This window comes from Cynocephalus volans, chromosome 7 (genome assembly GCF_027409185.1).
Source record: "Cynocephalus volans isolate mCynVol1 chromosome 7, mCynVol1.pri, whole genome shotgun sequence".
Taxonomy (NCBI): Eukaryota; Metazoa; Chordata; class Mammalia; order Dermoptera; family Cynocephalidae; genus Cynocephalus; species Cynocephalus volans.
This window is the reverse complement of record NC_084466.1, coordinates 88,377,292-88,398,018: the sequence shown is the minus strand read 5'-3', so window position 1 is coordinate 88,398,018 and position 20,727 is coordinate 88,377,292. Positions and strand designations below refer to the sequence as shown.

The following is a 20,727-nucleotide window of genomic DNA, read 5'->3' as shown; positions in this document are numbered from 1 at the left end:
ATTTGTCACCAGGAGACCTATTATAAAAGAAAGGCTGAAGGAAGTTCTCTATACAGAAAGAAAATGATAAAAGAAAGAACCTTGGAATATCAGGAAGGAAGAAAGAATATGGTAAGCAAAAACATCGGTAAATACAATAGGCTTTCCTTCTCCTCTTGTGTTTTCTAAATTATATTTGACAGTTGAAACAAAAACTATAACACTGGCTGACATGGCTAATGTACATAGAGTAAATATTTAAGACAATTATAAATGGAGAAGGATAAAGGGGCTTAATAGGAGGTAAGTTTTCTATATGTCACTTAAACTGGTAAAATGATGACATTAGTAGACTGTGATAAATTGTATAGTGAGCACTGAAAAAGATATGCAAAATACACACAAAAAAGTAGATAAATAAAATTGGAATTCTAAAAAACATCAAACCACAAGGCAGGAAAAAAGAAAACAGAAATGAAAAACAGATGTAACTAACAGAAAACAAAAAATAAAATGGCAGACTTAAGCCTTAAAATATCAACAATTACATCAAATGTTATTGGTCTAATACACCAATTAAAAGACAAATTTGTGTTAAAAGACATAATCCAACTATATCTGTATACAAGAAAATCACTTCAAATTTCATGATATAGGTAGGTTGAAAGTAAAAGGATGGAAAAAGATATATCACACATACATTAATCAAATGAAAGCAGTAATGGCTATATTAATATCAAATAATGGAGAATTCGGAGGAAAAAAATATTACCAGAGACAGAGAGGGGCATCATATAATGCTAAAAGTGTTAGTTCACTAAGAAGACACAGCAGTCCTAAATGTGTATGCACCAAACAACAGAGCCAAAAACTACGTGATGCAAAAACCAATAGAGCTGGAAGGAGAAATAGACATATCCACAATTGTAGTTGGACACTTCAACATCCCATTTCAATGACTGATACAGAAACTAGACAGAAAGCCAGCAAGGACACAGAGGAACTCCACAATGTCACCAGCCAACAGGATCTAGTCACCACTACTGAGCACTTTGCCCAACACCACCAGAATACACATTCTTTTCAAGCACTCAAGAAACATATACCAAGATATACATTCTGGGCTACTTAAAAATGTACCCAGGCTTTGCTTTATCGGGTATGGTAAGACACACAGAAATGGAAGTGGCTGTCACAAAGGAAGAGATTTTTACTCACAGTTCTCTGGGAGCAGGAGGCACATCATGCCATGCAGGGTCACATAGGGAAGAACCAGAGTTGGTCAGGAGGCAGAAGTAGTGTGGGGAAAAGTGGACAAGAGACTTCAGTGTGGTTTCTGTGTGAAAGGCAAGGCAGGGAGGGGTAAATGGGCTTAGCAGGCTTAGCATTGGCTAGTTTGAATCACTTCAGTGGGCTCTAGGGCATAGGGGCTGTCCGTAGTTGTCTGGTACCTGGCCCTGGGGAAATTAGGGCAAGTGGATAGTGGCCTGGTGCGTTAGAGCCCAGTGATAGCCTGATTAAGGAGGGTTTGGGAGGTATGGGTTTCGGATTGGTTGGTTTGCACATAATTGGCACACTCACGGGGGCATTGTCTGCTATCTCTAGGAATTAGGCCTGGGAGGGTTGGTCTCCCCAGGGTTAGTAAGGCCACAAATGTCAAAACATCAGAATAAAAAGACATGCTTAATGCATAGGTCATAAAACAAACCTTAACACATTTCAAAGAATTGAAATAATAAACAGTGTACTCTCTGACCACGGTGGAATCAAACTAGAAATCAGTAACAGAAGGATAACAAGAAAATCTCTGAACACTTGGAAACTAAAACACACTTGTAAATAAACCATGGGTCAATATATTGTATTCAATAAAAAATACAATATATCAAATTTGTTAACACAGCTAAAAGAGTGCTGATAGGAAAATGCATAACACAGAATGCATACATTAGGAAAGAGGAAAAACTCAAATCAATAATCTAAGTTCTTACTTCAAGAACCTAGAAAAAGAAGAGCAAAATAAACCCAAAGCAAGCTGTGGAAGGAAATAATAAAGATAAGAGCAGTTATCAACTATATTGAAAACAGAAAAAGAATAGAGAAAATTAATGAATCAAAGAGCTGGTTCTTTGAAAAAATCAATAAAATTGATGAACCTCTACCAAGGATGACAAAGACAAAAAGAGAAAAGACAAAGACCACCAATATCAGGAATGAAACAGGGTACATTACTACAGACCCTGTGGACATCAAAGCAATATAAGGGAATACTACAAACAATTCTAAACATATACATTTTGCAACTTAGACAAAACAGACCATTTCCTCAAAAAACACAAACCGCCATAACTCACCCAATATAAAATAGATAATGTGAACAGCCCTATAACTATTAAGGAATTGGAATGAGAAATCTCTCAAAAAAGAAATGTCGAGGCTCAGATAGTTTCGCTGGAGAATTAATTCTACCATGTGTTTAAAGAAGGATTACCACCAATTCTACCTGATCTTTTCCAGAAAATAGAAGAGGAGGGAACACTTTCCGATTCATTTTGTAAATCTATTATTACCCTGATACCAAAACCAGACAAGACAGCACACACACACAAAATAAAACTACCGACCATTATCCCCTGTTAATATAGATGTAAAAATTCTTAATAAAATATTAACAAATGGAGTTCAATCACATGTAAAAAGAATTATACACAATCACCAAGTGACGATCATTCCAGGGATGCAAGGATGGTTTAACATCCAAAAATCAGTCAATGTAATCCACTGTATTAAGAGGCTAAAGAAGAAAAATTACATGACCATATCAATTAATGAAAAAAACTTTTTTCTTTCTTTTTTACAGAATTCAACACTCATTCATGATTAAAAAAAAAAACTCTCAGAAAAATAATAAGAGAGGAGACCTTCCTTAACTTGATAAAAAGCATCTACAAAAAATCTACAGCTAAGATTATACTTAATGGTGAAAGACAGAGTCCTTAATGCTGTAAGACTGGGCTCTCCCTAAAATCAGGAACAAGACAAGGATTTTTGCTTTTACCATTCCTATTCAACATAGTGCTGAAAGTTCTTGCCAGTGCAATAAGACAAGTAAAGGAAATGAAAGACATATACATCAGAAAGGAAGAAATAAAACTACTCCTATTTCCAGATGATATGAATGTCTACAAAGAGAATCCCAAGAAATCTATAAAAATCTCCTAGAACTAAATAAATGAGTTCAGCAAGACTACAGGATACAAACAACTAAGCAAACAAAAGATCAAATTTATTTCTATATATTAGCAATGAATATATGGACAGTGATATTAAAATACAAGACTATTTACAATCATTCAAAGAAAATGAAATACTTAAATGTAAAGTTAATAGAATGTTTACATGACTTATATGCTGAAAATCACCCAATGCCAGTGAAAGAAACTGAAGATATAAATAGAGAGAAAAACTGTGTTTGTGGATAGGAAGATCCAACATAGTAAAGATGTCGATTTTCCCCAAATTGATATACAGGTTAAATGCCATTCCTATCAAAGTGCTGGCAAAAACTTTTGTAAACATAGACAAGATTATTCTAAAATAATCCATATAATGGAAAGGCAAAAGAACCAAAACAGCTAAAACAATTTGAAAACGATGAATAAAGTGAGAGGTATCACTCCAGCAGATCACAATATTTATTATACAGCTACTATAGTCAGACTGTTTGGTATTGGTGGAGGGATAGATCCAAACATCAATGGATCAGAACATAAACAGACCCACAGAAACATGCCCAGTTAGTTTCGGGCAAGGATGCAGAAGCAATTCGATGGAGGAAGAATGGCCTTTCATCAAATGATGCTGGAGCAACTGGACATCTACAGAATAAGAAATGAACCCCAACTTAACTCTTAGATCTTACATAAAAACTAACTCAAAACTGATAATAAAGTTCAATGTACCACAATGAACTTTCAGCGGGGGAAAAAAAGAAAGAAAAACTTCAGGCAAAGAGTTCTTAGACTTGACAGCAAAAACACAATCCATAAAAGAAAGTGATGAACTGTACATCACTGTACTGTACATCATAAAATTGAAAAATTTGCTCTGCAAAGACCCTGTTAAGAAGATAAAAAGAAAAGCCACAGAGGTGTGTTTAATTTGTATTAAAGCTATAGAATATTTGCAAACCACAAATATGTCCAAAGTAGTATCTAGAATATATAAAGAACTCTCAAAACTCAACATCAGAAAGACAAATCATCTAATTAGAAAATGGGTAAAAGACAGGAGGAAGACACAGAGATGGCAAATAAGCTCAGGAAAAGACGTTCAACTTGAGCTAATGCAATTAGGGTAATACAAATTAAAGACACTATTCAGAATGGCTAAAATCAAAAACAGTAACACCACCAAATGTTTGTGAGGATGAGGAAAAACCAGATCCTTCAAACATTCCTGGTGGGAATGTAAAATAGTACAGTTACTTTGCAAAACAGTTTAACAGGTTCTTAAAAAATGAACAGTGTGGCTACTATACGGCTCAGCAATTGGACTCCTGGACGTTTATCATAGAGAAATAAAAATTTCTGTTCACAGAAAGACCTGTACATGAATGTTCACATTATTCATATAAGTAAAAAACCAGAAACAGCCCACGTGTCCTTCAATGGGTAAATGGTTAACAAACCGTGGTAAATGTATTATATGGAATATTACTCAGCAATAAAAAGGAAAAAACTATTGATACACCCACCCACCTGGATGAATCTCCAGAGAATTATGCTAAGAGTAAAAATCCAATCCCCAAAGTTTACATACTGTATGATTCCTTTTATATAACAATCTTCAAATGACAACAATATAGAAATGCTGAGCAGATTGGTGGTTGCCAGGAGTAAAGGAGGGATGTGGTGGGTGGGATGGGAGGTGAGTGGGTGGTGGGTATAAGAGGGCACCTGAGGGGTCCTTATCGTGATGGAAATGTTCGGCAACCGGACAGTATCAATGTCAATTTCCTGGTTGTGATCTTGTAATGCAGTTTTGCAAGATGTTACCACGGGGGGAAACTGTGCAAAGAACACTCAGGATCTCTCTGCATTGTTTCTTGTACCTGCAAATGAATCTACAATTATTCCAAAATAACAAGTTAATTTTTTCAAAAAAGAAAGGAACATTTATAGGACAATTGGGGAATTATGAACACTGGAGTTTTTAGTGTGATGGTGACATTGTACTTTTGTTTTGAAAGATTAGTCTATATTATTAAAAGATCCATCCTGAAATATTCACAGATGAAATGATATGTCTGAAATTTGCTTCAGAGTAATCCAAAGGGAGAAGCAGGTGGGAGTCAATTGGGAAGATGACCAGCCAGGAACAGGTAATTGTTGAAGCTGACTGATAGGTAACTGGGTTCTTAACACTAACATTACACCTGGTCATCGTGCACAGAGCTGTGGGAGGCTGTGCAACGTGGTGGTTAAGCCACTAACTTTGGAGACAGTCAGACTTGATGTGAATTTTGGCCCTGCTGCTTGTTAGCATGTGACTGACCTTGGGCAAGTTACTTAACCTCTCTGAACTTCAGTGTCCTCATCTGTAAAATGGGGCTAATATATCTCATTGGGTAATTGTACAGATAACCACGATTGCCAAGGAAGCGTGTAGGGTGAGTGTATGAGTCCATCTCGTGCTGCTATAACAGAATACCTGAGACTGGGTAATTTATAAAGAACAGAGGTTTATTTGGCTCCTGATTCTGGGACAGCTGCATCTGGTGCAGGCCTCAGGCTGCTTCCACTCACGGCAAAAAAGCAGCAGGGCAGCTGAGGGTGTAAGATCACATGGCAAGAGAGTAAGCAAGAGCAAGAGGGAGGTGCCAGGCTCCTTCCAGCCACCAGCTCTGTGGGAACTAATAGAGTGGGAACTCCCTCCCTCCCCCCTCGCCCCTCCCCCAGGGAGAGCATTAATCTATTCACAAGGGGTCCACCCCATGACCCAAACACTTCCCAACACTGCCCCTTTGGGGATCAAATTCCAGCCAGCATTTGGAGGGCCAATAGCATCCACACTGCAGCAGTGAGGAAAGGAAGGTTCACCCACGACAGGGAGAGGAAGACAAGCCTGTGCAGGAGGCAGAGGAGCAGCTGGAGATGGACAGAAGATGCGGGGTTAGGATGGGCAGTGTCTTGGGTCCAGAAGTAAAATTCTGAAGAGCGGGAGGAAGATGCCAGCTGAGAAGAAGCTGTTCGATTCGGTGTTTAGAAAGTCGTCAGTGCTGCTGGTGCTCCGGTTCAGTGGTGAGAAGCGGGGAAGCGGGGTGCCCACCAGTCTCAGGGCCTGGAGGGGCTGGTGTGGGGACAGGCTGCAGCTGGAGGAAGGAGCGTTTCGAGAGGTCAAAGAGCGGAAAGAACCAAAGACGAAGAGCCTGAAAATAAAGAGAAAGAACAGGGCTGTTCCCTGTCGTGGCTGATGTGAACAATGCCGCAGTGACCACGGTTCCTCTGGGTACGTACCGGACACGGGGCTGCTGGGCCACCTGCTCCTCTGCGTCTGCTGCTCTGAGGCGCCTCCACGCTGCTCCCACGGCCCGCACCTCTTACGTTCCTGCCAACAGCGCACGGGGCACCAGCGTCCCAGTCTCTCCACGTCCTCGCAGGCACTCACCTTTTGCTTTGGTTTTGGTTTTTGATAATAGCCATCCTAACAGGGATGAAGTGGTGTCTCACTGTCTTTTTCACAGATACATGAATAAAGAAAATGTGGTATATACATACAACAGTATAAATTCTTCAATCTTAAAACAGAAGGAAATTTTGCGATATGCGACAACGCGGGTGAACCAGAAGGACGTTATGCTAAGTAAAGCAAACCAGCCACAGTAGGACAAACACAATGTGACTCCATTTACAGAGGTGTCCAAAACAGTCAAACCCACAGAAGCAAGGAATGCAATAGTGGTTTCCAGGGCTGGGGGTGGGGGTTGGGATGTTGTTATTCAATGGATGAGACGTTTCAGTGACACTAGATGACTAAGTTCTAGAGCTCTGCTGTGCAACATCGTGCCTACTAACAATGCGGTATTGTGTACTTCAAAATTTGTTTAAAAGGGTTGATCACACGTTAAATGTTCTTACTGTAAAAAAAACAAAGGTACACAAGGAAATTTTGGAGGTGATGGATATGTTAATTACTCTGAGTGTAGTGATGGTGTCACAGGTGTTTGCATAGGTCCAAACTCATCCAATTGGACACATGAAATACTCATATGTGCAGTTATGCCTCAATGGAGCTGTTAGAAAAAGAGGGAGAGAGAAAGAAGGGACTGACTGACTGCAGCAGTCATGAGGGAGCAAGGCGGTGGCAGAGCACGGTGGGAAAGGGACCAGGGTTGCTACCATGGCTGCATTATCTGCCCCGATATGTTCCCTTTCCTGTTTATGAGCTTCATGTGATACCCACAATTTAAACATTAAACAGCAATTTAAAAATAAAGGGATGTCATAAATCAGGAATTAGGAATGCTGACTAGATTTTTTTTAGTATAATGGTGGAATTATGGTTTTGTTTTAAAAGGTTTAAAAAGTCTTTGGTTTTTATAGATGCGTACTAAAAGACTTATGGATGAAACGATATGACTAGGATTTGCTTTAGTTCATGGAGAAAATGAGAACATTGTTTTTGTTTTTCTGGAGAGGTTCTAAAAGAGGTCCTTTACAGCCCGTGGCGCACTCGGGAGAGTGAGGCGCTGGGAGCGTGTCGACGCTCCTGCTGCGGGTTCGGATCCCATATAGGAATGGCCGGTGCACTCACTGGCTGAGTGCCGGTCACGAAAAAGACAAAAAAATAAAAAATAAAAGAGGTCCTTTAGGAGTCAGTGTGCCGTATCCAGACCTCGTGTGTGTTCATTACTCCCAGTTGTCCCCATGCAGAGTGCACCCTGCTAACCGCACCCCTTCGCATGGAGGCTGCGTCCCCGTGCGTATCAGCACTCCCAGGAGTGACCACTCTGCACCTGACTCACCCACACCAAAGGCATCTGTGTTCAATCTGGAAATCCCTGGTGGAAGAGGTTTCCCCATCCATGGCGGCGTCGCTGTAGGTGCTTTTCTCAGTCACTATGGACTGAAAAACTCAGATCTGAGCCCACTGAGGCAAGCTTTGTCTGAGGGCTGCTTAAGACCTCCCTTGCCTCCTCTCTATCCCAGCTGAACCGTCCCAGAGGACATTTCCCTGGTGTCCTCCCCTCTCCAAGGTGAAGACCTGGCAGGCTGCTAACCTGAACCTCTGCTCGGTTGGTGTGAGGAGACAATAATCCCCACTGAAGTCCTGGGCAACAGTAACCTAATCGACTCATCACACCTCTAGGGGTGGCAGCAAGATGCTGGGTGGAACAGAAACCCACAGTGCACGGGGCAGTTTAAGCAATGAGGCTGAGCTTTATTGAGGTGATCACACTCACGTGCCAGTTCACAGTGACTGGCAGGTAGGCTAGTTAAAGAACGCCTCCCAGTTCCATACAGCTCCGTCTTCACTCAGAAAGCAGTAAAAATGTATTGTGCAGCGGATGCTTTCCACCTTAAGCACATCATGACAGTCCACAAGTTTGTCAACAGAGAATGCAAAACAATATTTACAATTAAGATAGACCCACTGTGAGTTTAAAACCTAGATACTACACTATAATTCTAAAACTAACATCATATGTTTTTCCAGGTAAAGAAGACCAGTCATTATAAAAATACTTTACATAAATTCAAAGTCAGAACTAAAACATTCAATCCTATAAAAATATCTTTTACTAATAAAAGTATCAATTTCTAGATAAATGTTCTTTATCAACAACGGTTACATAAGTGTTCAGGAAATACCACCATGTCAGACAGTCCACATAAAAGAAACATGTTAAAGCGAATTCAAGGCTCAGTTGTCAGCCAGTCTTGTGTTTTCAGAGATGGACCATATGAGCTGCACAAGTATTCTACACAAAGTTAACTCAAGTGTCTATTTGTTATGAGAGTCATTTATAAAGACTAGCTCTTCAGCCTAGAGAGGGGATTTTCAGGTTGGCCTTGCCTTCCAGGGAAGACAAATGTTTTGTTATGATTCAGCTGCATTTTACCTTGAGACGTTTAACCTGGAAAGCCTGTGGTTGCATTTTGCCCACTGTCTGAAATCAGCTCATTCATTTCGTTCTGCTTACTCTCTTTCAGGGCATGGTTGGGGTGATTTCTTTGCATCTGTGCCCTTTTTGATCTCCTAAAACATACTTTCAGCAGCAGGTAGCACAACTCAGCCACATTAAGCAGCATGCAAATCACAGATGCAGAAATCATAAAAACAGTAAACACGGTTTTCTCAGTTGGTCTGGAAATAAAGCAGTCAACAAGATTGGGGCAGGGGTCAATCCCACATTTCAGCACCCAGGGCAGGTGGTACCCATTGTAAAGGAAGTAAAACACGTACATGAAGGATGCTTCAAAGATGATACGGAAAAAGATGCTGCTGGTGTACGTCCACCACAGAGACCCCTCTATCCGAACCTTCTGCTTTTTAATGTCCTCAATGTCTTTGAATTCATTCCTCTTCTCTCCACGCCTGAACTTGCGGGCAGTTTCATGCCTGTAGTAGGCCACGTGCATGGCCACTAGCAGTGCAGGTGTGGAGACGAAGATCAGCTGCAGGGCCCACAGCCGGATGTGAGACACCGGGAAAAAGTGGTCGTAGCACACATTTTTGCACCCAGGTTGCAGAGTGTTGCAGACGAAGTCTTCCTGTTCATCACCCCACACTTCCTGGGCTGCCACCACGAGGATCATGACCCGAAAGATAAAGATGACCGTGATCCACACCTTCCCGATGCTGGTGGAGTGCTTGTTCACACCCCCAAGGAAAGTGTGCAGAGTGTCCCAGTTCATGGTGCTGGTGTACTCCTAAACAGACAAACATGAGCAAAGGTGGATGAGTGGCCAGTTCCTTTGGATTGGCAAAGTGGGACAGTGGTGTTACAGACTCAAGCAAGTTTCTCTTAAAGTAGGCTGTGATATTTTATAGCTTCACTGCCCTCGTCTGCTAGTAGGAGGTTTTCTGATAAGAAATGCCTACTCTAAAAACATTCTAATGTTTCTGACCAGAAATAACCTTTTTGGGGGGAGGGGGGTGTTTAGATCATTTTTATTCATCCAAATTCAGATTATATATAAGGGTGCTGTTGGCCTGATAGCAGGAGCACAGGTAAGCATGTTCATTTTCAAGCTCCTTTTAATCACTATGTAGATATACATCACATCAGTTTGGTTTTACCCAGGGGTAACAGAGCTTCCACAGCAGATTTTATTCATTAAATGGCTTATCAAAAAAAATCATTCATTAGAATGACATAATTTGGTTTACCCAGCAGACTAATAAGAGAAAAAATAAACCAAATATTTATTAGTTTACTTATAAATTTATATAATATTATATAATATATTTATATTATTTTCTAGATTGAATAACATCAATTGCCGTAATCATGTGTTCTTAGGAAATCTAATACTGTCAACTACTGAAAGAGCATCTTCCAAAAGAAATCATGAGCTTTTACAAAAATTGCTCCCTTGTTCTCTGCTGTCAACCAGCACAGTGTTGGCCTTTCCTCACCAGCAGGTCCATTCACACCAGGGGCCAAGACACAGGGGACCAGCGCTGCTGCCCCCCGGGACCCCACCCCTGTAGTGCACCGACTTAACTTCCTGAGGGAACAGACTGCTCTACATCTACAGAAACTTGCTGCAGTTCAAACAGCTGTCTTCTTATCCTACATCATCACAGAAGACTAAAGCATCGGTCAGCACTCTTCTTCTCAAAAAGGATGAATCATGAACCCTTTGAGAATCTTCAGAAAGTGAAAGACCTTCTCCTCAGAAAAACATTCTCACACCATTTTTCACATACTGTCAGGGGATGAGGGAGTCACCACTGCCCCTCTGTCCACTCGTCTTAGACTTTCTTGTCCCTGAATGCGCAAGGGACACTGGTCAGCCCTCCCCTCTCAGGCCACCCCCCCACCCCGGGGTCCTGCAGTCTTAGCCACAGACCCGCCCCTCTGCAGCACGTTAGCTGCTCTCGGAAGCAGCTGGGAAAATGCAGGCAGCCTCACCCCTTCCAGGGGCACTCAGCCTGGGAATGGGGTGCCACTGCGGTGCCCTGAAGCAGGATCTTTTATAGACTTAAAGTCAGCTGTCTGATATCATAAAAGTCCAACTTCCATGTTAGTTTGTTTTTTTGTCCTTGGTTGGCTTTTAGATGCCACGTTTGTCTCAGAAAGACACTAGGTTTAGGCCTAAGGAAGCGAGTGCCACCACCCATCTGAACCAAAGGGGCAGGGGGAGTGCAGGCAGGTAAAGCTAGAAATGCCCACAGCATGGTTCAAAGGGTTTCTCCCCCTGCCTTGGCCTCCTGCCAAAGCCACAGAGCCCAGCAGTGGGAAAGCTCGTCTCCTTCACCATATCACCAGAGCCATCTCACAACAGTTCCCACGCCTTCATCAGCACTTGCTGAGTGTCTACCGTATGCAGACGTTGGTCACAACACAGACCCAGGGCTGGCGTGGTTCAGGACTGAGGTGGAGGCATGCTCCTGTCCTGTGGAGTTGGGGAGGATGCTAGGCCACGGCTCTGCAGGAGGGAGAACATAACGTCTTAATAAGAAGAGAACGGCAGGTGGCGGGGGCTCGGCGGGTGCCCGTCAGCACCGACACTTGTGCCTGATCAGTGAAGCCACTGAGGACAGGTTAACCAAGAGTAGAGCCCAGGACTGTCACAGATTCCATATCCTTTCCTTCTGAATAATCAGTAAGTCGATGTCAACTATCAGCCCTTCACTGACAAACCAGCAGCCTCAGACTCCCACAGGCTCCCGGGCTCTGCGCTCAAGGAGGCGGGAGCTGGGACTGAGGGGCCCAGCAGAAACATTTCCGGCTTCAGCTGAAGATTTTAGTGCAAACTGGTCTATTCCAATTCCACTGCCCAGAAAAAAAGTAAAGGACCCCATGTTTATAAATCTAAAACTTGTTCAAATACCACAGAGTATGAAAAGTTTAAAAACAGATTATAAGAACATTTGGATTCTTAAATCCAAAAAATTGAGCTGAAATCTCACATTGCAGCTCACGTGTGAAAAATCAAATTAAGGTTTAACTTAGCCTAGAGTTTAGGGAGGCATATTAATTTTTAAATTAAAAAGAAAGTGGGGTAGAATTCCATAAGTGAATGCTCGAGAAGGGGGGATCCCCTGTAGATGTGCCCCATCGGGCCAGTGTCTTTGTTGAAGTGTGAAATGGGCACGACACTCTGGACAGGCTGCCAGGGAGCCAGGCACTCTGTTCTCCCCACACAGCCAAAGCCTGAGTTTCTCTGACCCAGCCTTGTGCCATGGCACTGATATCCTGCTTACAAGGATATTCCTTACAAGCAATCCCGACATTCCTTAAGTAAAATGTTACGGTATAGTTATTAAATGAACCATGAAAGTACAGCTAACTTACGGATGGTATAAGAGGTGTCTACAAGTATCATTGGATACTAAGATACTCCGAGTCATTGCCATTGTCATGGTTATTATTACCAAAGTCTTAAAAACAAATTTGATGATGCCGTTTTAAAATTTTGCTAGGGGCTCAACAGAAAGTTCCCCAGTCCGTATATGTAAACTTTCTCTTACTTTGAAAAAAATCTGGGTATTTGTCCTTCTCCAGGCATTGGGTCCGTCTTTCATTCTGAATAATAATATTCTGATTTCCTATGGAAATCCTCAAAATATTAAAAATAGAATTATCATATGATCCAGCAGTCCCACTTCTGGGTATATACCGAAAAGAATTGAAAGCAAGGTCTCAAACAAATATTTGTACATTCACGTTCATAGGAGGATTACACATAACAGCCCAAAGGTGGAAGCAACCAAGTTCCATTGACAGATGAACAAAATGTGGTATGTATATAAAATAGAATATTATTCAGCCTTAAAAAAGGGAGGAAGTTCTGACACATGTTACAACATGGATGAACCTTGAGAACATTAAGTGAAATAAACCAGTCACAAAAAGGCAAATATTATGTAATTTCCCCTTACACGAGGTACTAGAGTCGTCACAATCATAGACATGAAAAGCACAACGGTGGTTGCTGGGGGCTGGGAGAGGGGAAACGGGGAGCCGTTGTTTAATGGACACAGAGTTTCCGTTCTGGAAGACAGAAGTCCTGGAGAAGGCTGCACACCAACGTGAATGTGCTTACTACTGATCACTTAAAAATGGTGAAGATGGCAAATTTCATGTTATGTATATTTTACCATAATTGGAAATGAAAATACTTTAACAACAACAAAAAAGACAATTAAGTTTATAGAACATGGGAAAAACTTCTCATCCCATCTGCAAATTTCTCAGTTCTGCCGGGAATGGAGCCTAGAACTATTTCCTAGAAGGTGGGCTCTAGTCCCACGCCTCTCATGTTTTTACAAGTAGTATCGAGAATAACTTATCATTGACAAAGTAGGGAAAGTAAAATAAGAACTTCTGCCTTTTATTTGTTATCAATTAAAACTATGTTGTCTGATCCAAGAATTGTGCTCACCCCTTTTTTGTATGTAGAGCTCAAGTATCTTATTTTCTTTCTTTTTCACATCCCTACTCTTTTGCTGACACTGTGTTTGTTCACAGTTTGGGCCACTCCACTCGTGTGTGATGATCTGAGACATCTTCCATCTTTCTGTTGCTTTAAAATCTAAGCTGCCAGAAGCCTACCCCTCCCTCCCTCACAGCTGTATCTGCATGTCCGTCTCTTGAGAACGTCTGCCATTGAAGTTTGGTCAATTAAATGCCCAATCAGCAAGGTTTTTATTTATCGAATGAAAAGTCCACATTTTCTCAAACGCTTCAAAAGTGCGTGGAACGTAAACTCCCCCAGAGGAAAGGCAGCTGTTTTCTCTGTACGTTCTCCTTCGTGGAGGCTGTCAGAGCAACAGCATACCCGTGGCCGCCTGTTCCATCTTTGATATCTTGACTTGGCCCGAATGAGGCTGAAGTCATAGAAGAGGTTGAAAGGTCACAATTTCTCCAGAAGAATACTGGTCCCAGCTTTCTAGAAGCAGGATCCTGACCTCTGCAACGCCATCCCTCTTCAAAAGCAGGGATAGTTAAGACAGGGTAGCTTTCTCTGTTTCTTTTGGTTTTTCTGGGTCCCCAAACTACACTCTGAAGACTCTTATATCAAAGTAGCAAAACTGAACAGAAAATCACCTATTTCACAATGCTTATTGATGTTGATACTAAAAATAAGCAATTTACCTGTGCCTTTAAAGGAAGAAAAGGAAATGAGGCACCTGGGTCACTCGGAAAAATGAGATTAAACCCAAATACAAGCATGCCTCGCCTACTGGTCACTCAAGACAATCAGGCTAGAAGCAAATCACCTGATTTAAAGTATCCCCTGCAAGAGGGACAAAGGCCGTGTTATTTATCACAGCAGAAAAGATCCGAAAGGAGGGCCGCTTCCACTCTCTCCGTAACTCGCCCTGGCCCTGAGTGGCACGCAGTGCATCCGAGCCAACGCTCCCAACTGTGAAAGCTTCTCTTTCAACTCGACCTAGTCCACCTCATCACTGAGGAGCTTCCCACCGAAGACCTGGGTGTCTGTCCTGCACACCATTCTCTGCAGGCCAACAGCAGGAAAGGAGAGCTCACCTCTCAAGTACCAGGGGGCAGGCCAGGGTGAGGCCCCCAAACTGGCAAGGACTGGCTGCCCTTGGGAGACTCCTCTGCACTCAAGGAACTGTGGGAGGGTGGAGGTGGCCAAACGTGGAAGATTCAGCAAGTTTTACGAGGCCACTTGGCTCCACTGGCTCCTCCTGCCCCAACCCGTCCGGGGCCGGTGTGAAAACAGACAGAGGGGCCCAAATGAAAGGGTGCAGGCAAAGAAAACCCCAGCCCCTGGCCTCTCTGTGCAGAAGCATGTGACCCCAAACACTTTGGTTAGAGAGGATTTGAAGGCCAAATACTCTTTGGGAAACTGTCGCTAATTTCAAATTACTTTCCAAAAAACTGTATCCACTGGAACCCTTTGCAACTGAAGTAAATAAAGTACCTCCTTTTCATGCTTCAGGAGGGCTGAAGCCTGTGGGAGAAGCTTTTTCAATAAAAAGTAAAATATTAACTCTTTCTGTATAAACCAGAGAGGGTTATTTTAACTGGCACCTTTCTGGCTTTCTTTAAAGGAAAGAAAAAATATGCTTAGCTTCTGTAGTCTTCAATTTATAAGAACGTGGTTACATTTAAACTTGAAAAGGTAAATTGTACTTGGTTTTGTGGTATGAGGGGTCTTTGAAAAGGTCATGGAAAAATTTGTATTGTTTTTTAATTCTTTTTGAAGTACCCTCGTTTATCTAATCTTAGTGAATAACTCCAGCCACAAGCTCCAGTCCAAAATATTTAGCTCTAAAAACAAGTAAACCACTGACCTTATTTCTGAGGGTACACACAGTACTGTGAAGAGCGATTGTTTTTTCCTTTTACAATTCCAATAATTCAGGCCTATTAGAGTTCTACTACAGTAATGTAATTTCTTGATTGTTTTAAAACTTATTTAAAAATTGAATCACAACTAGTTTAACAATACTGTTCTAGTTTCACTGATGACAGACCAAAACTGAAGTCCTAAAAACCACAGTGTTAGCCCTCATTATACACCAAGAGATGGGAAGTATTTTTCTTTTTCTAGATAGTTCTGTTCCCCTTTAAACAATCCTTTCAAAGTCGTTCAGTAGGTCTGAGGACAGAGCACACTCCCAAAAATTTCCATGTTAGCTCTGGATAGCTGAGGAGCCTGTATACATAAAAGGAAAACAATGTCAGAGCAAAACCAGCAAATCTGACCTTATTCCTAAGGCTCCTGGCGTATCAGCAATGGAGGGTGAGGCAGGGACCCTCTGCCAGGGCTTCAGACTTTCTCCTCCTGCACCGCTGACTGCCTGGAAGGCAGCAGTGCACGCTGACGACACCAATGGAAATCTTTGCTGAAATATCTGTTTCTGGATAACAGCGACGATGTCACCTGTCGAGGAAAAATGTAGTTGTGGCCACATTCCTTTAACTCCTCCCCCACCTGTCTGTTGACAACCGATAGCTGATTTTTAAATTTAATGACACACAACTTCAGCAACTGTCCTTTCAAAGTAACGACTAGTGATAATGATGGATTTAGGATTCATATACTTCAAAATTAACTCAATAAAAATGACATTTTTTTCCTGTCTATGGAGTCTAATATAAAAATGGACAACTCATAGATTTACATATGTTTCTTACTCCATTTAAGAATGTAAAGATCTAAGAAAATAATTTCATTAAGTTCAACTTCTCATCTCTGGATCTTGTTAGCAGTGTCTGTTCATTCGAGCAAACCTGTGTCCTTTCCAAACATTTTAAGTTCAACTAAACTTAAGTGACCCTGGGAATAAAAATGGAGAAGGCCCTCTGGGGGGTTCCACCCTCATGGATCAAGGGGGTAAAACAGAAATGCAAAATGATCACGTAGCCATCGAAAGGGTTATGCCCTTGTGGACAAGAAGTTTGGCTTGAAAATTATTTTGCTAGAATTTTATTCTATTTAACATTTTCACTAATGTATACTAACTACCTATAGCTCCTGGAATATTCAAATTCAATCAAAGATGCATTGTGGGAACATGCAAGCTAGAATGTTCCTTTTCCCCTACTGCAATTCCTTAGCCAGACCTTCTGTAGTTCTTTCGTTCCTAACTCTCTTATAATTCAGAAGAGAATAAAGTCATTACCTGTGTCAGAATTTGCTTTAAAACAAGGGGGACAGGTGGTCTGACTACCGTCTTCCAGGGTTCGTTCCCTGCGGTGATGTCAATGGGGCACCCTTTACACCCCCCAGTCGGGTAACAGGCTAGGCCGGTGCTCTCTCTTCCCAACCTCCCCCTCTTGGCAGGGTTCAATCACCCCCGGAGACTGCCCCATCCAAACAGCGGACAAAGCGCTCCACAGGAGCAGTGCTGAGCGGCCTCCTGCAATTTTAGGGCAACTGCAGAGGGCAGGACGTTTTCTTCCAGCACCCTGGTGAGCTTTTGTTACAACTGGGCCAAGAGAACGGTTACGACGCATGGTCTGTTTGAGGGAAAGGAACTGTGGGGCACTGTTAAGTTCAGCCAGGCACTAACCGACCGTAAGCTTCCACCTGGGGACGCTGAGGTCACTGGGCCAGGTGTCCCCCGCCGTGGCGGCGGGTCCCTAGCCTTTCCGGGCGTCCATCGCTGTGTGCAAGGACGCTCACCCCGGGGAGGGAGGCCAGCCCAGTCAACAGGCCCCAGGATGCCGGCGACATCTGGGGCTAGTCTCCTTCACCCGACGGGGAGTACCTTCTGGTGCCTGCACCTTTTAACTAAGATGTGTCACCAAGTGCTTTTAATCGCTGCTGTCCCACTGCCGTCATCTGCATTTCACGAGTTCCCCGGAGCCACATCATGCAGCCCACACTGGTCGGTTCTCCCAAGTCGCGGGCTTTGGCTGAACTTAAACGCCCATCCGTCGACCTGCCTTTTCCTCTCCCCCAATCCAGGCGGGACGCGTCGGTGACCCACAAAAGCGAGAAAACCCAAAACACAGCGAAGGCAATGGGGGAAAGGGGCGCGGGCTCCACGCGGCCACTCACGCACACGATGTGATGCGCGTATGAAACCTGATGTACCAGTCAAAGGGGGACCTGCTGGGCCGAGGTTAAGCCGGTCCCCCCGCGTTCCCCGGCCTCCCGCGCTCGACAGGGGCGACCCTGGCCGCCGAGCTCCCGCGCTCGCCCTCTCGGGGGCAATTCCTCCCCTCGGGATGGCGCCGCCGCGCGCCCGCTCACCTGCTCCGGGGCTCCGGGGCTCGGCGGCTCCGCGGCGGCGGCAGCTTCTCCGTCCGGCTTCGGGCGAAGGCCCGTTCCCACCGGCCGCGCCTTTTAACTGCGCCCCACCCCGCCTCTGCCCTGACGCGGCTCGGGCGGGCGCGGGAGGCGAGCGCGCGGCTACGGCCCGGGCGCAGGGCGCGGGGTCCCCTCTCCGGGGCGTGGGGCGCGGGGCGCGGGGCGGGCCGCGTTTCCGGGCGCAGCGCTGGGGGCGGGCCGCGTCTCCGCCGCGACACGGCGCCCTCTTTCCCCGCACGCCGGTGCCCGCGCTCGGCCCTCGCCTGGAGCCGCCTGGAGGCCCTTCGTTAATCACCGAGCACTTCGAGCGGTTCCGCGAGTCCTTCTCAGTTACCTCCGTCCTGTGAAGCGTCCTCCGGGGAAGCGCGGCGGCCTTCCTCGGGCCTGCACCGGGCGTGGGGAGCGGGGGCGCCGGCTTCACGGGTTCAGACCTGTCCCACACCAGACAACAGTTGCGTTACTTGCCTCCTCCACAAAAGGGGCTGGTAATTAAATGAGCCCCACCTAAACGAGATTAATGGGGTTCCTGAGATGTCTCGTCAAGGTCGTGGAAGTTGAGCCAAGACTTACAGAAAGCTACCTCCCAGAATATTTCATTTGAGGAGAATGAGGCGCTCAGAGAATTAAAAACTTCGGGGTGGCCCTGGGATGGCCTCGAACCCAGGGTGGAGGGTCACGGAACCTCTTCAGGGTCTTCGCTGGACGGCCGCGCTGCCTGGCTGTGCCCTTTGCCCTCAGCCTCGGGCTGCGCCTCTCCTGCCCTGCGGCCCGACCACGCGCACCTCCAGCCGCGTCTCCAGCTCGCTCCCAAGCGAGCACTCCAGCCGGGCTCATCTGTTTGCACAGTAAAATAACTTTAGTTTTCTAAGCATGCTGTAAACTGCTTTGGGGATCATAAACAGTTTAAGCCTTAAAAGGGTTTTTTGTTTGTTTCTTTTTCTTTTTTGGCATTCCTATAGTACTGGGTAAACTACTTTGCACATAGTAAGTGGATGCTGGGCCGTGAGCATTTGTGTGTTTCTCGGCAAAGCTGAACCAGCATAGCAGATAATGCTAGAAATAGCTTTTGCTTTTCCTAAAGCATGCCATGCTCTCACTCCTGCAGCTGGCTCCATGCAATACTGCGTCTAAGCATTTACATTCTGGACCAGTGGAAGTTGTTCTAGGACCCATACAGGATAGAATTTTCACACCAATAAAGTCACAGAGAATGGGTTGGATTTGCTCAGGTGTCCACAAAAGGAACCATTTCGACAGTGCAAAAATACCTCTTTCATGTTCAGATTATTTATAGTACCCCCTTGGTGATGGCTTTTCATTTTGTCATTTGTTTCTTCACATTTAACCCCATCATTCAATTTCCCCTTCTCACCAGATGGTCTTGTTGCGGCAGAAATTAAATGTGGACTATACAGAACTTATGGACTTCAGTTCATTTGAAAACTGAAAATTTAGTTAATTAAACATTTTATGCCAAAAATATCCAATCGCTAGGGCATCCAGTGTGGTGACTGGATTGCTTGATTTCGTGTGCCAAACATGGAAAAAAAACATTCAGGAGATGATTACAGCCCTGCTGTCCACTTAACAGCATTAAGACATTCTGAAAACAAAAGGTTTATAAATAGTCCTGATTGTAATTGGTGACACGAAATTCATTTGATTAACATCTTCTCTCTGCATCTTAATGGTGAATTCTGAGGCCAAACATTTAATCAGCACAAAATGTATGAAGTGTACACCTCCCTCTGCAATATCAGGAGATCTGAAGGGACAATAGGAGGGAGGCTCTTCTGAAAATCTGTAACTTCTCTGGGTGGCCTCTTGTGCTTCAGATAAGGAACAGAAGAGGCTCTGCCCCTTCCTCCACGTGGCCGCCAGTGCACCTTCTCCCGGAGGGAGCCACGTAGGATTGCTCAGCTTTTTCAGTCCAACCTGGAAATAGCACTGGGACTCTGCCTTTTAACCGACATGATCCTGGACATGTGCAAGGGAGGCTAGTGTGTGCACCTTTGAAATAAAAACCAACATTTGTTTATTCATTCAACGAAAAAAGCCTATGTTGTAATTAGTAGAATGTCCCTCAAGTGGGTTTGATGTTTTTCTCATGATTAGATGGGGGTTATGTGTCTTGAGAGGAAGACCACAGAAGTAAAGAGACATTCCATCATCTTATGTCAAAGCACATCTATGATCAACATGACTTGTCATTGTTGATGCTAAGTGTGAAAACCTGGCTGAGGTAGTGTCTGTCAGGTGTCTCCACTATCAGGTGACTCTCCCGCCCCCCCATGTGCTCTTTGGAAGGAAGTCACTCTGCACAGCTCACACGTAAGGGGTGATGCTGTGGATTGAACGTCTCCCTCAAACTCATTGAAGCTTAAATTGTGTCCCGCAAAGTTCCAGGTACTGGAAACTTGGCCCCCACTGTGACAGCACTGAGAGGGTGGGAAATCCTATTATGATAATTGAAAGGTAGGGCCTTGTAGAGGTGATTAGATTGTAGGAACATGCTGTAGTGATTAATAATGGTGGTCAGGGGCATGGTTCTGAGGCCTTTAAAAGGAGAGCACGTAAGAGTCTCCCTCTCTCTGCTCCACCGTTTTCTGCTTTGTGAGACCCCTGCATTGCTGTAAAGCCACCACCAAGGAATACCCTCACCAGATGTGTGTTCCCTGGACTTTGGGCTTCCCAGCCTCTGAAACTGTAAGCTATTAATTTTGTTTTCTTAAAAAGTACCCAGTGCCATATATTTTGTTATAAGCAACAGAAATAGATT

At 44.0% G+C, this 20,727-nt stretch overlaps 1 protein-coding gene across 2 annotated transcripts; it reads right to left on the bottom strand.

Annotated features, from left to right (window-relative positions):
* Positions 1–8,748: 8,748 nt before the first annotated feature.
* Positions 8,749–18,007, bottom strand: GJB6 (gap junction protein beta 6). 2 transcript variants are annotated; one of them, XM_063102715.1, is made up of 3 exons: positions 17,892–18,007; positions 15,896–16,073; positions 8,749–9,914 (listed from the first exon to the last, which is right to left on the bottom strand). In XM_063102715.1, the coding sequence occupies exon 3, from the start codon at positions 9,897–9,899 to the stop codon at positions 9,114–9,116; it is 786 nt and encodes a 261-aa protein (XP_062958785.1). In that variant the 5' UTR covers positions 9,900–9,914; positions 15,896–16,073; positions 17,892–18,007; the 3' UTR covers positions 8,749–9,113. The 2 variants fall into 2 exon arrangements, with proteins under 2 accessions (XP_062958785.1, XP_062958786.1); XM_063102716.1 differs by lacking the exon at positions 15,896–16,073.
* Between the last annotated feature and the right edge of the window lie 2,720 nt (positions 18,008–20,727).